The sequence below is a fragment of the Micropterus salmoides genome, unplaced genomic scaffold, assembly GCF_014851395.1.
Source record: "Micropterus salmoides isolate LMB-PRFRI ecotype aquatic unplaced genomic scaffold, ASM1485139v1 Ms_hic_scaffold_11, whole genome shotgun sequence".
Taxonomy (NCBI): domain Eukaryota; kingdom Metazoa; phylum Chordata; class Actinopteri; order Centrarchiformes; family Centrarchidae; genus Micropterus; species Micropterus salmoides.
The window spans coordinates 1,252,948-1,267,094 of NW_024040152.1; the positions used below are offsets into that span (position 1 = coordinate 1,252,948).

At 42.8% G+C, this 14,147-nt stretch overlaps 1 protein-coding gene across 1 annotated transcript in view; it reads right to left on the reverse strand.

Annotated features, from left to right (window-relative positions):
- Positions 1–3,250: 3,250 nt before the first annotated feature.
- pik3r4 (phosphoinositide-3-kinase, regulatory subunit 4) overlaps positions 3,251–14,147 on the reverse strand; it is a 39,685-nt gene continuing 28,788 nt past the window's right edge. The window contains exons 13-21 of the mRNA XM_038710340.1: positions 13,373–13,595; positions 11,413–11,578; positions 9,476–9,640; positions 9,183–9,394; positions 7,122–7,253; positions 6,782–6,882; positions 6,334–6,422; positions 5,544–5,664; positions 3,251–4,982 (exon numbers count right to left, since the gene is read on the reverse strand). Coding sequence (XP_038566268.1) covers positions 4,812–4,982; positions 5,544–5,664; positions 6,334–6,422; positions 6,782–6,882; positions 7,122–7,253; positions 9,183–9,394; positions 9,476–9,640; positions 11,413–11,578; positions 13,373–13,595 — 1,380 coding nt within the window. The 3' untranslated portion in view covers positions 3,251–4,811. The remainder of the gene's footprint in view (positions 4,983–5,543; positions 5,665–6,333; positions 6,423–6,781; positions 6,883–7,121; positions 7,254–9,182; positions 9,395–9,475; positions 9,641–11,412; positions 11,579–13,372; positions 13,596–14,147) is intronic.

Genomic DNA, 14,147 nt, shown 5'->3' on the forward strand with positions numbered 1-14,147 from the left:
CGATGACCGTTTTGTCGTCAGCGAACTTCAGGAGTTTGACAGATGGGTCTCCTGAGGTGCAGTCGTTGGTGTAGAGGGAGAAGAGCAGTGGGGAGAGCACACACCCCTGGGGGGCGCCAGTGCTGATAGGCCAGCCTCACCTGCTGACTCCTATCAGTCAGGAAGTCTGTGATCCACTGACAGGCGGAGGCTGGCACAGTGAGCTGGGTGAGTTTGGTGCTGAGGATGTCCAGGATGATGGTGTTGAACACCGAGCTGAAGTCCACGAACAGGATCCTTGCATATGTCCCTGGAGAGTCAAGGTGTTGCAGGATGTGATGCAGACCCAAGTTCATCATCCACTGACCTGTTAGCCCTGTAGGCAAACTGCAGGGGGTCCAGCAGGGGGACTCTAATGTCCCTCAGGTGGGCCAACACCAGTCTTTCAAAGGACTCCATGACTACAGATGTCAGGGCGACAGGCCTGTAGTGATTTAGTCCAGAGATGGAGGGTTTTTTTGGGCCCGGGATGACTGTGGAGCGTTTGAAGCAGGAGGGAACTTCACACAGCTCCAGTGATTTGTTGAAGATCTGAGTGAAGATGCGGGCCAGCTGGTCCGCGCAGATTTTCACGCAGGATGGAGACACACCGTCTCGGGGCCAGGAGCCTTCCTGATCTTCTGCCTTTGGAAGAGGTGGCTCACGTCCTCTTCACAGATCTTGAGTGCAGGTGAGAGGTCAAAGGGGGAAGGTGACTGAAGATGGCGTTGGAGTGGGGGAGAGGTGTGACTCTGGGCTTTTCAAACCTACAGTAGAAACCATTCAGCTCGTCTGCCAGTTGTTGAGCACCAGCAGTGTTGGGGGATGGTCTCTTGTAGTTTGTGAGTTTCCGTAGGCTTCTCCACAACGACGCAGGGTCGTTGGCTGCAAAGCTGTTATTTAGCTTTTCAGCGTAGCTCCTCTTTGCAGCTTTGACCTCTTTAGTCAGCGTGTTCCTGGCCTGGTTGTAGAAGACTCTGTCCCCACTTCTGAAGGCCTCCTCCTTGGTCTGACGAAGCTGCCTGAGTTTCGCTGTGAACCAGGGTTTTTGGTTGTTGTATGTGCGGAAGGTTTTAGTCGGCACACACATGTCCTCACAAAAACTGATCTAAGATGTCACAGTGTCAGTTAGTTCGTCCAGGTCAGTGGCTGCAGCCTCAAAAACACTCCAGTCAGCGCAGTCAAAGCAGGCCTGTAAATCCAGCTTTGACTCGTTGGTCCATCTTTTCACAGTCTTTACAACAGGTTTAGCAGATTTCAGTTTTTGCCTGTGTGTCGGGAGAAGATGAACCAGACAGTGATCAGAGAGTCCCAAGGCTGCACGGGGAACAGAGCGATAGGCGTCCTTTAATGTTGTGTAGCAGTGGTCCAGTATGTTAGTGTCCCTGGTGGGACACTTAATATGCTGTGTGTACTTTGGAAGTTCATGACTGAGGTTTGCTTACTTACTTGTTAAAGTCCCCAAGAACAATGAGCAGGGAGTCTGGGTGTTTTTTCTCCACGTTAGTTATCTGGTCGGCCAGGTGTAGTAACGCCTCACTAACACAGGCCTGACGTAGAATGTAAACGGCAACCAGAACAAACGAGGAAAACTCCCGCAGTGAATAAAACGGTTTACAGTTTATAAATAATGTCTCTAGGTGAGGCCTGCATGATTTCTTCAACACTGTGGCATCTGTGCACCAACCTTCGTTTATATAGAAACAGACTCTGCCTCCCTGTGTTTTTCCCGTGAGCTCCCTTTCGCGATCTGCGCGGATGACATTAAATCTCGGTAGGTGAGGTAGATGCGCTCGTTGAGCCAGGATTCAGTGAAAAAGAGGGCAGCGAATCTGCAGAAGTCCGAGTTAGTTCTGTTGAGCAGCAGCAGTTCGTCCATGTTGGCCAGAGAGCGGATATTCGCCAGGTGGATTGAAGGGAGCGCAGTGTGAAATCCCCGCTGTCTCAGTTTAACCAGCGCGCCTGCACGTTTTCCCCTGCGCCATTTCCGAAGGATCCCAAACAGAGCTGCCGCTCCTCCAACTAGTAACTCCGGGAAAGTTCCAGGGTCAATAAAGAGCGGTGGAATAGTGTGAGCAGTAGAAAGTCCAATGTTTAAGAGCTCTTCTCTGGTAAAAGTTACCAGAGAAGGGATGGCAGAAAACAGCGTTACTTAACAAAAACACAAAAAGCACTACGGAGTGTAATCCCGAGGCGGCCGTCTGCGGCGCCATCCTGGTTTTTCTCGATACCAATGCGATACCACGGTAAAAAACAAAACAATAAATCCCATTAACTTCAACATACACTGCTTTAATAAAAATACAAGAACAACTAACAGGAAATCGAGGCTTTGGCACAGAGCTGTAGAAGGAGACAGCCGTGAAACTAACTTCACCTGTTTCCAAACTCTTTTCTTTTCAATGAGTCGATGCGGGACTGTCGCTGCAGCAGCACTTGAAGCGATCTTCCACATGTTGGCTCTCCAGTACTTTCAGTACCTAGTAAAACGAGTACCAACATGTTTTCAGAATTTTGGTTGTTACCTCAGTATCGGTTCTCGAGACCTTCCTACTTTATATTTCCTTTTCGTTTATTAATTACTATTTACAATGTGTGCTTCCATGGGAGTTGCTGTTGTGTGACATCATTCAGCAGTCGGGGGACATATTTTTCTCAGAGTTCACAAGATGAATCATCGGAGTCAAGCGGCCTTAAAATGGTACTTTTTCCAGTTAGCTGTCGGAAAGTTGCCTGGAAAGCAAAGTAAGATCCAGAACCTGACAGATCTGGGTCGAGTTCATTGATTGAATTCGCCCCTGCTAGGCCTCAGTACGGTTGCTAAGCTATGATTGGATTTTCAGTTTTTGGTCACGTTTCCATTCCTGTTGATTAGAGCTGCAACAATAAGTCCATTAACAGTAAAGTAATCAGCAAATATTTTGATGATTTTTAATTGTTTCGGTTATATGACACTGATTGAAGATGTTGAGATTTCTGTTCAGAAAAAATAAATTGAATACAGCACTGTGAGAATGTTTTTTTATAAACATAGACTTTTTTGACATTAATTGATAAAATCATTGCAGCCCCGCTGTTGAAACTCATTTGACTGATTAACACTTGAAATACTTGAGTCTCTACTAATAATGATATTTCTAATTTACTATCCATCCTGGTGGAAAGATTACCCAGTTATACATCCAGTCATTTTATTGAATCAAACCGATCAATAACACAAACATGAGGAGAATTGATTTTTTGCAGATTTTATTTAACAAATGGGACAAACATTGAAATGCAGGTCACTTGGTTCATCTGCAGTGTTGTAACATTTCTACAGCAACAAATCATCATCTGATGAAGTTTCAAATTAAACTTTATATTACTCAGATTTAAAATAACTTATGTACAGAGAACGAGAGAGAAAGAGAGTGCATGTGTGTGTAAATGTTTGGGGGTTTTTGGCTCTAACATTCACCTATTAATAAACAGTTTTTAGGGGGAATGAAAAATGTTGAATAGAATTTACATCCATTGCGTCTAAAAGATAAAGAAAGTCCAGAAACAGGTCCAAGTTGGTAATTTATTGTCTCTCCAGAGGACGATCTGATCACGTGGCGATAAGGTGACTCAGTTTAAACACATCATAAGTTCTTCATTTTTACAAGATTAAATTTAAAGTTTTAAACATAATATTTTTTTTATTATAGAATTTTGGTCTCCTAGAAAATCACAAAAAACATGTAAATACATCTCGTTGCTCCAGTTTTTCAAGCTGTGGATGTGTTAATTAATATATTGATTTTATGCAAATCACATTCTAATCAGCTACATCCAGTAAAGAGCTTAAACCCCTCCCCTTTCGGTGGACCGCCATTGGGATCATATTTCTCCAGAAATATGTACGGTAGTCAACGGCGAGAGACTTTCTTGACTTAAATTATCTCTTAACCTGACAAACATCATGTGTGTGATTCAGGACACAATTCAAATGAGATCTCTTGTTGCCTCTCTCAGCTGACTACCGTACATATTTTTTTTCCAAAATAAGGTCCAATGGGGCAGAAGGGAGGGACTTGGACTCTCTAAAACGAGTAGGTTGAGGCCCAGTTCCCATTGAAACAACTGGATCTGAATCTAGAGAGAGAAAACGTGTGATAAATAGTTTTCTAGTTTAGTAATTGATGCACTCAAATCAGTAATCAGTGCACTCAAACTCACTACGGATCAGTGAATACACTTAATATGTTTTGGCTGTTTGACATCCTGGTAATTTGTGTCAAAATAAATATTATTAAGTGCACAAATCAGAAATTGATGCAGGAACTGATCCTCTGTAACACCTGCAGGCTGCTGAAGAACGTTTACGCATGATCAGAAGCAGCTGGCAGGACGATGTGTTCAACTACACGAACTACAGTACTACTACAGTACAAATGCTGTAGTTCACCTTTTCCATGAAAATCAAATGTAACAAGCATAGGGAAGAGGATTAGGGCCACGTGATTTTTTTAAATCTCAGAATTTTGACTTCCAGAATTCTTCTCTGAGTTGACTTTTATGTCAGAATTCTGACTTTAAAGTCCAAAAAATTTTTCAAATGCAGCCCTAATCCTCTTCCATAAAAGCGAATGGAGGCGTTGTACACATGATGTCAGTTCCTGTCTCAAACGATTTTAGGTCAGAAATGAATGAACCAGGTTTGTGAGAAAGCTAGAGAACTCAAAAAGACAAAGTCTGAGCACGTGTCCTTAAACATGTATCCCCGTGTGTGCGTTGGTGTGTGTGTGTTCTGTTGGCGCAGCTCGTCCTCACTTCCAGACTTTGACGATGCCGTCTCTGGACGAGGTGACGATGAAGCCCTGTGTGGTCTGAAAGGTGGCAATGTCAGTGATGATGTCATGGTGTCCCACGGGGAGGGATTCTGGGCCGCGGCGAGGTGAGTCCTCCACCACGCCGCTCTTCTGTTTACTGTGGATCTCCTGCAGAAGACACGTGAGATTTTTACACACTCACAGGAGGCATGATGGGAAATAAGAATAATTACAGAAGAGTTCGATCTGGACATCAAAACACCTTCAAACTAACTGAACTTCAGAAATGTTAACTAATGAAAGAGACAACTGGTCAGTTGGTCCAGTTAGAAACTACATTTCCCATCAGCCTCTCTTCCTGTCCGTGCACAAATTAGCTTTTTCTGAGTGAAGCTCAATAAGATATGAAAGGAGAAAAAATGCATTTCCTAAGCTGAAATGTAGTCGTAGTTGCAGTAAAAACTGTAGTAGAAACAGTGGTATTTGTAAAAACTGCAGTAGTAGTATGATTTGTAGTAAAGACTGTAGTAGTGGTAGTACTATTTATAGTATAAAATTGTAGTTCTACAAGTAGCAGCAGTGATAGTAGTAGTAATTAAGACTACATTAGTAGTAGTGGCAGTACTAACAACAGGAGTAAAGATGGTAGTAGTAGAAGTCTCAGTTGCAGTATTAAGACTGCAGTAGTAGTAGTGCACCTGTCACCTGTGAGTGTGTGTGTTCACCCACCTGTACGACTTCGGTTCCTTCGATGATCTTCCGGCTGTAGAGAACAGACGGACAGTGCAGCGAGTCGTTGGCTCCTCCCGCCACGATATATGACCTCTCAGGATACGCCAGATCCCAGAACCTGAAACCACAACAAAACTTTTTATTTTAAAATACGCTCGAGAGTAATGATAAAGTACCAGCTGTCTGGCTTTCTTTATCGTTTTTGTTTTGACCGGTGTCCAGTAATTCACATCTCAGCTTTCAGCCTTTTCAGTCTCATCCGTTTTTATTTGTGTCTGTGAGAAGAAATTCTGCTGAACTCATCTGAGCAGTAACTCAACTTAGCAGCTGTTAAAAGGGAGCAGCTAATCAGTAGTGAAAAAGCTGGAAAAGATGAGGGGGGGTAGTAAAAATGAATGTGGTCTTTAGCTCTTTACGGCTATTACAAGGTCATTTCAATAACGAATACTTTTCTCACACCACTTCTTAACTAACGGAGGATTATTATTATTAGGACTTGGAGGAAACAGAATGACGGTGACACTGGCTCCTACTAGACTGAAGAGCTCTGCAGATTCTGGAGCAGCTTTTCGAAATCTACAATTAAAGATGTCTAAAATAAAAGCTCTGGTGTTTTTGTCTCTTCACTGTGAGCCTCAGTGATGTTTAGTAATCATTTATTGACCTAGTTTATGACCAAGTCTGCATGCTTTGGTATAACCTTCAGTTCATAACACTGACTGTGTTTTGTATCACACTGAGGTTGTACGGAGGTGGTGTGTTGTTGTTGTGTTTTTCTGGTTCAGACCTGATCCTCATGTCAGATCCAGCAGTCAGCAGCAGAGGGTTCCCGTCAGCAGGACTGCAGTAGATCCCGTGAACGCTGTGAGGAGACGGCTGCAAAACAAACACACACCTTCAGTGGCAACAGAACACCTGACTTTGTGTCACCTTTAAAGTTGATATGAAGTTGTTATCAAACAGCTGCTTATCTCCAGACCAGTGTTCTCTCTCTGCTAGCTCTGTGTTTGGTCTCCACCAGCTGCTGAGGGAAATATCTGACTCTTTCGCTGCTAAATGCTCCACTATGTTCACCAGCTGCTCTCTGTCTCAGTCTGTCTGCTGTTACATAGTCATGTTGTCTTCTGATAGCAGGCACCAATTTAGATCCTTTTTTTGTCCATCTCGCATTTTAGGAGTGAAATGCTGTGTCTGTTGAATACTAAATATAAATCTACACACACGCACACGCCTACCTGCATCTCAGAGAGTGGAGGTGCAGAGCTCGCCCACAGAGTGAATTTCCGATCCCCGGTCTCCATGTCCCACATCGACACTTCATTATTCCCCTGGACAGCTGCACACAGACGGACAGACAGAGATTATCAGACAAATGTCCAGCTGTCACCATCAGCTTCTGTCTGATCAGTTTGTGCGTAACCTCGGTCACACTTGACTCACCCGTCCTGGTAGGTTAAACTGATCTTATTTATTAGTTCACTGTACTAAAGGTCCTTCAATCTAAACTCAACTAAATCTAAATAACATTTCACATATTAAATATATAAACAGATCATTCCGCTTTCGTCCTCTCACCTGCGATGACAGATGATTGGTAGAGCGGATGCATCAGCAGTCGTCTGATTCGTGCTCGGGCTGGGTGGGAGTGGTTTGAGATGGGGAGCTGGAACCGCATATCCCAACAGGCCATGGTGCCACTGCTCGTACCTGTGGAGGAAACAGACAGCTGGGAGGTGAACTACAGGATTTTACATTGAAGTGACCGGTTTAGGATGCAAGTCTCAAAACTCAATGATTCCACAAGTATTCTATGATCCATTTACAGGCTCAACAGCCTCAGTTTAACAGAAGTTCATCTAAAAATACCCTGATTTTTATTCAAGAGAGTAGTTGTAATGTTACGGACAGATTTTCATCTTATTTTCAAATTTTAATATTTTCAGAATAGTTAACTACGCATTTTGCATCCAGCAGGGCTTAAAGCAAGAATTTTTTCTGTGCCTGAATTGAGCATTAGACACTTCATTTCCTAAATTCTGGTAACATTTTCTGCCACCACCTATGATCACTGCTTGAAATGGAAAATATAGGTGCTGGTACTTAGTGCTGGGCAATATGGCCGAAAATGTTACCACGATAAAATCGATAATTCTCTTTATAAATGTCAAATCATTATTTCTTTCAGGTTTAAAGGCTGATTTTTGCTCCTGAGTTAAAGTTGAAGAAACCAGCTGGTTAATTGTGGTTTTAAAGTATTTTTAAGGTCAGAACAAACACTTGATGCCAAACACTGTACAAATCTGAGGTAAAACATTCAAAACAATTCTGATTAAGTAAAATCTTTTTTTCAGTCCCTTTTCAACAAAATAAATATCTTAATGGACAAATGAAGTGCTGATTTGTTCGTGATTCAAATGAATTAAATCAAACATTTATTGACCATTTGTTATATTGCTACTGAGAAGAATTATATCATGATAATTATCATTATTGTTTTATTGCCCAGCCCTGCTGGTACTCCCCATTCACATGGGGGAGTGTGTATCGGCTGGTCCTAGGGCTAAATTGTTTCATTATAGTTTCAAATTATAGTAAACTATAAAGCTCACCACTAGTGTAATATTAATTCCAGTTGGACAACGGTTTCATTTCTGTGGGTTTTCATTTATTAAATCCATGTGTAAGAACAATTTGTTCCAATTAGTTCATGCTAAGTACTAACTAATAATCAATCATGCAGAATGATGAGTTCAACATTTTAAAAGTTTGCTGAAGGGCATCAAACTTTTTTAATGCCTCGCCCCATCCAGGCTGTGATTGGTCGGTTCACAAAAAGTTACTGTGACAGCAACTTTCTGCACTCGGCTGCATGAAAGGCATCCGAGCGTCTACCTGCTCCGTCTCCACCGACAGAGATTAGCAGACAGGCGAGAATGGGAACAGATGAGCACCACATAGAGCCCACCGGTACGCAAGAAAAGTCCCAGGACGCCAAAGAGCAAAATTAGAGAAGAATTAACTTAACTGGTATCGATGACCCACTTCCAGCACTGCCTATAATCACAAGTGACGCCACTTATCTGTGAAGCCGTAGTCCACCGGTGGATTATATTCCGACAAAAATTGTCCAGACGATCCAACCCAGTAAAAGATGTAGTCCAAAACACATTATTATATTAATAAATACACACGACTGCTGTTGTGTCGTTTTATATTAGCCTAACTAAGGTAAGCATGTAAACAATAGCGTCTACATGTTGACCTTTTGAGTGATACCTTAATTGACCCACTAGAAACTTCCATGCCCTGTTCACAGCCTACAATAGCCAATGAGTGTCCACGTAGCCAGGAAGTGCCAGTCCCCTTTCTTTCGTGTAAGTTATACACACCAACAGAGACGAGTCACCAATTGTGCAGAGGAAAACTAGAACAAACTCCCACCGCTGGAATTCCGGCACAGTGCTGGAGAACTTTAAGGCCTGTGCATCCATTCTCTGCTGCTACTACATAAAAAATTGTATTTAAACTTTGGTAAAAACATCAGATTACAGCAGGTGTATGAACTTAAACACACAATTTTTTCTTTTGATACAGAAATGTCCTCACAAAGATGGCAACACAAGCCCACACACAGACCTAGGCAGAGCCAGCACTGGTGCATGTCAACGGTGAAGGAGGTGATGAGTCCCAGGCGGAGGTCGTGGCGGAGCGTCCAGGCATTGGAGTTGGAGCGAAGGTCCCAGCCGACCAGCGAGCCGTTGACAGTGGCGTACGCCAACACCGACTGAGCGCCGGAGTTGAAATGGTGGATGTCAACCGCACAGCCGTCCTCCTGCAGGTCCAGAGACCTGAGCGGGAGGACACACGAGATGGATGAACCATGTCATCAGTAAGAACAAGGTGTTTACCTGTGCATGTGTGTCTCTTACCTCGTCTGGAACGGCTGAACTTTGGGGGATTTGGGCGGTTTGTTTGCTTCGACCGCCAGCAGCTGGATGGATCCGTTGTCTGAGGCCACCGCTAAGTAATGTGACCCCTGACAGAAGGTCAGCGTCTTCACGTGACCGCCAATACGAGAGTAAGTCAGCACCGACCTGCAGGAACACACAGTGTCAACACAACAGCGCTGTTAACGTACAGACACGGTGTAAAATGTTTTCACAGCTCTTTAGTCTGCGGCTGGACTGAGAACGTGTGAGAAGAACGGTGGGAAAACTGTCCTCCAAGTCCCTCAGTGCTTTAACTGAATCTGAATTTAATTATTCTGGATTTATTCATAAACATGCAAGAAGTCAAGACACACATGTGAAAATGAATGTGTTGAAGTTCGAGATGCTGTGAGAAAGAAAGAGGCGCAACCGCTCCTTGATCGTCCTGGTCAGATGATGAAGTCCACAACACAACACACAGCTGAGAGTTAGTTTGTCTGTAATATTTATATTTCTTATTCTTATTTCGCCTATTAAATTCTACTTCATTCTCCACCTTCCTGTTCCATTTCCCTTTAGTTCTCTTTTCCCCACTCACACCTACCCCTCTGCCCCGCCTCTTCCGGTCTCTCTGTGTCTGCTCTGCTGACTTTCTCCATCAGCTCTATGTTTTATAAAGTCGCCAAAAAGACTCCAAAAGATGACTTCTAAATTTTCCCAGCTGCAGGTGCGCCGCATGTGGAGGAGGCTTGTTAATGAAGTAGCCTATCGAAACAATCAAAACCACCGTGGTACTGAATGACACCTGTACTGTTGTGTTTACTGTTCTCTGTGCTTTAAGTGGTCTGTGCTTGTAAAATATCCACCGTGTGCGCATCTTGTAATACCAGATCAAATCTCTCTCTGTGTTTCTCTGCAAAATGTTAAAATGGGTCACCAAATATTCCTGGGCGGTCTGCCCAAGTAAAGTCTATACGTGGGAAACACTGCAATTATATCAGATCACATATATCAGTCGTGTAAACATTAATTGTTAAACTTAATCAGTCAGTAGAGTTTCTTGTGCTCCTTCCCTGTCCCTTTAACAAAACATGACTTCATAGCAGCGTGTAGAGAAGTGAGAAGATTAGTAGTGAGCATATAATATTTTAGTTTTAATTGTAAGACTCACATTTAGTGAATTAATGGTGGATAATCACAGAAGACTTGTGTTGTTTTGATACAATTCATAAAAACATTTTGCCCAGTAAATAATTGCTGTGTCTTAGTTTGTACCCTTCCAAACTCACACTTATTATAGCAAAAGGCAGAGCAGTAGAAGTACCCTGATGGTGTTACTCATAACGGTCAAAAGGTTGAGTGTGGGACGCTGGACACTTCTAACCCTCAGCAGTCGCCATCTTGGCTACGTAGCGGAAGGGGAGGAACCAGGAACTTGTGAAAATGGTGGCTGAGGAAGCTGCAGCGGTTGCGATTATAAAAATGAAGGTTATTTTTCTTCATTTTTAATCAAATTTAATGAAGTCAAGTGAGCAAATAAGCCAGCAGGTATTTTTGAGTGTGATAATCGCGGTTAAACGATGGCAATCATGATCTGCCCAGTGACAAATTGCTATTAAAAAAAAAAGAAGAAGAAGAAAAAGAAGTTGTCAAACACTGTGATCATGATTTCCGGTGTACTAATGGAAGTATCTGAATTGAGGCACAGCAAATAAATTAATTAAGAGAAGCTGTGTCTACTTGTGTTCTCCCTGGAACCGCACAGTGATGTCATGGCATCCTGGAGTGCAACTGTACGTCACTGCAGCAAGGTGAGAAGTTAAACCGCTGGATGTCAGCAAAAACGAGATGTTCAGGGGGTTTCAGGTTATTAGCAGCAAAAACATACTGTGAACTCAGACACATGACAAACAGGTGTCTTGTCTCATCAGACTCACCTGGTGGTCGTGGTCTTTCCCTCCATCTTCTGACTGTCCCAGACTTTAACAGTGCCGTCATTGGACGCAGTAGCAAAGATGGAGTGTTCGTCTGAGACCCTGATGCGGTTCACGGCAGCTTTGTGTTCGTGGAGGTGGGCAACCAGCAGCCCTTTAGGGTGCCACCCTGAAACACACATTTACACAGCAAGTGAGCCTCATTAAGTTTCTGGGGGAGAAACTGCTGCTTCAGTGCAAATTATGTTAAAACCGAAACGTTTTAATTTCTAGTCTGATACGTCCAATCTAAAAGTGTTTTAGGCATGATGCCAAAACAGGTCATCTTTAAAGCTTTAATTATTTCAACACAGAATCTAATAAATTATTACATTTCCTTTCTCTAAACAGTGGATCTGCCTATAACTGGTCAGCGTGGAATGAAAAGGTAATGTAAGTTATGTAAATGTCTGAAAACTAAACTGATAGAGTTACGCTTTGATTTTATACTAATTTTGGATCCGCCTCTCCTCTACTAACTTTATTAGCAAGGAGCCATTTAGATACCACTCAGGTATCGCTGACACTGACCACAATTTCACCAGTTAAAATGGTAAAAACATCACTGCTGGCTGTAACTAATAAACATTAATTATGTCACTACTAAAATTAAACTCTGAGTTTTAGTAAATTAAAAAAGTTTAGTTAGTTGAAACACTGCTGAAAGTTGAACCTCATTAGATTCATGCAGCGTTCCATTTAACTCTGAAGTGTGACGTCACACCCATATTTTTTCCTACAGTTTTCACTACTGTTGCAGCTCGGAGCAGGACTCGAGGTCGGGGTTGGTAAGGTGCTCCCGAGTCGGAAAATTCTACTTGTTGCGTTCAAGTTGAAATTTCCAACATGGAACTCGGATATTCCGACCTCACATGTCAAATGGATACACCATCAGAATCACTAAAATGCTCTCGAACCCGAATGTATTTGTTTATTTGTTTGACAGGGACCAAACGGATAACACTGGCATCCGTGCGTAGTTAGGCTTTTAAATCTATGTTGAAACAGCTAGGGATTCACCGACCTGACTTATTCAGTCTCAATTCCGATATCAATACCTGGACTTTGGGTATCGGCCGATCAGATAGATGTAAACTAAATAAGCTGTATTCCTCACTGTAAGGAAGAAACTGGAAATCATTATTTTGTGTATGGCAACATCAGGCTTGACTTCAACACTACTTCCTAACTTCGTAAAACAAAATGCTAAGTTAGCTCTCCAAGCAAAATGTTTGGGTCTACTGGCACACTGCTGATGCATTGCGTAGTACCTGTGTTATTGAACTGAATAGATCGGCCACCTTGTGACCAATACCTGGTCCAGCTATCTAAGTCAGTGTCTAGCCGATCTCCAATATTAGTACCGGATCGATGTCTATGAAGATTCTCAGTCATCCAGGTCATAGTTATCCAACAAAGGTTAAAAATCAATCTTCAACCAAGTCCAGTTGCCCTTGACTTTTAACCTTCGTTGGATACTGGATTGATGCATCCCTAGAAGCAGTCAAACAAATGAGTAGATTAAACCAGTGGTTCTCAAACCTTTTCACTTCAAGGACCCCTAAACTGACACAAATTAGACCAGGGACCCCCATTTGATAAGATTTTGTCCCAGGACCGCCCATCTGAGAGGATTTTTGCTTTAATATGTTTTATAACAGAAGGTGTATGAAGCCCATGACCCAAATAGTCACACATTCTGTCATTGTGTTATTTATGGATGGAATTATAATGAAAATAAATTATTCCACTTTTAGCTGGGGACCCCGTGGAGCCCCCTCAAGAACTACTGGGTCCCTGGACCCCACCTTGAGAATCACCGGATTAAACAGAATCAGGACAAAAACAACAGATAAACTGTATACATGTGACTGCGTGTGTGTGTGTTAAAATATAGGTGTGAAAGTGTGTCTGAGGTTGTTACCAGGTGGAGGAGGTCGACTTTCCCACTCCGCGCTCTCCATCATCTGTTTGGCCATGCGCTCGGCGCTGCACTGCTCCCTCTTCTGCTGCACCAGCTGCTGCAGCTCCGCCTTGCAGGTGTTGATGCGGCGCTGGTAGGCAGGGCCGCTCGCCACCGACTGCAGGACGGGCACCGCCGGTGCCACGGCGCTCTTCCTGACTTGACTCGCCGGCCCATCGGCAGACTGGTTAAATGTATTCATGCCATTAACAACAAATCAGTCTAATCATCTCTGAGCTAAGTGATGGAAGGATTTAATCAGTCTGCTGTGGCTCATCAGTTACATATTTGTTTAACAGATTTGGTTTGGTTTCAGGTTTTACTTGGAAACTGACACCCAGTTGGTTCTCTCCTGGTCCCTCTCAAAAAACTGGAACAACATTTTCTATGTTCATTTTTATATAGTGTTACATTATTACCTTTGGCTAGCTATTAAATTAAAACAATGTTAAATCAAAACAGACTTTCAGACTACAGAGATCACTCAACACATTCAGCTTGGTAACATTACATAATAAGAAGCACATGTTTCTGTGTCCTCTGACTCGTTCACTTGGCTTCATTTCTTTGGCCAACAGTCACTAAAAGCTCGTCACTGGATCAATGTTGCAGACAAAGAGCCAAACATCTTACTGCTGTACAATATAAAAACTACAGTATGTACTGATACACAATACTTTACCTCAAATGATATCGGTCATCTTAGTCTAAGCCAAATCAACTCTAAAGCCAAGAG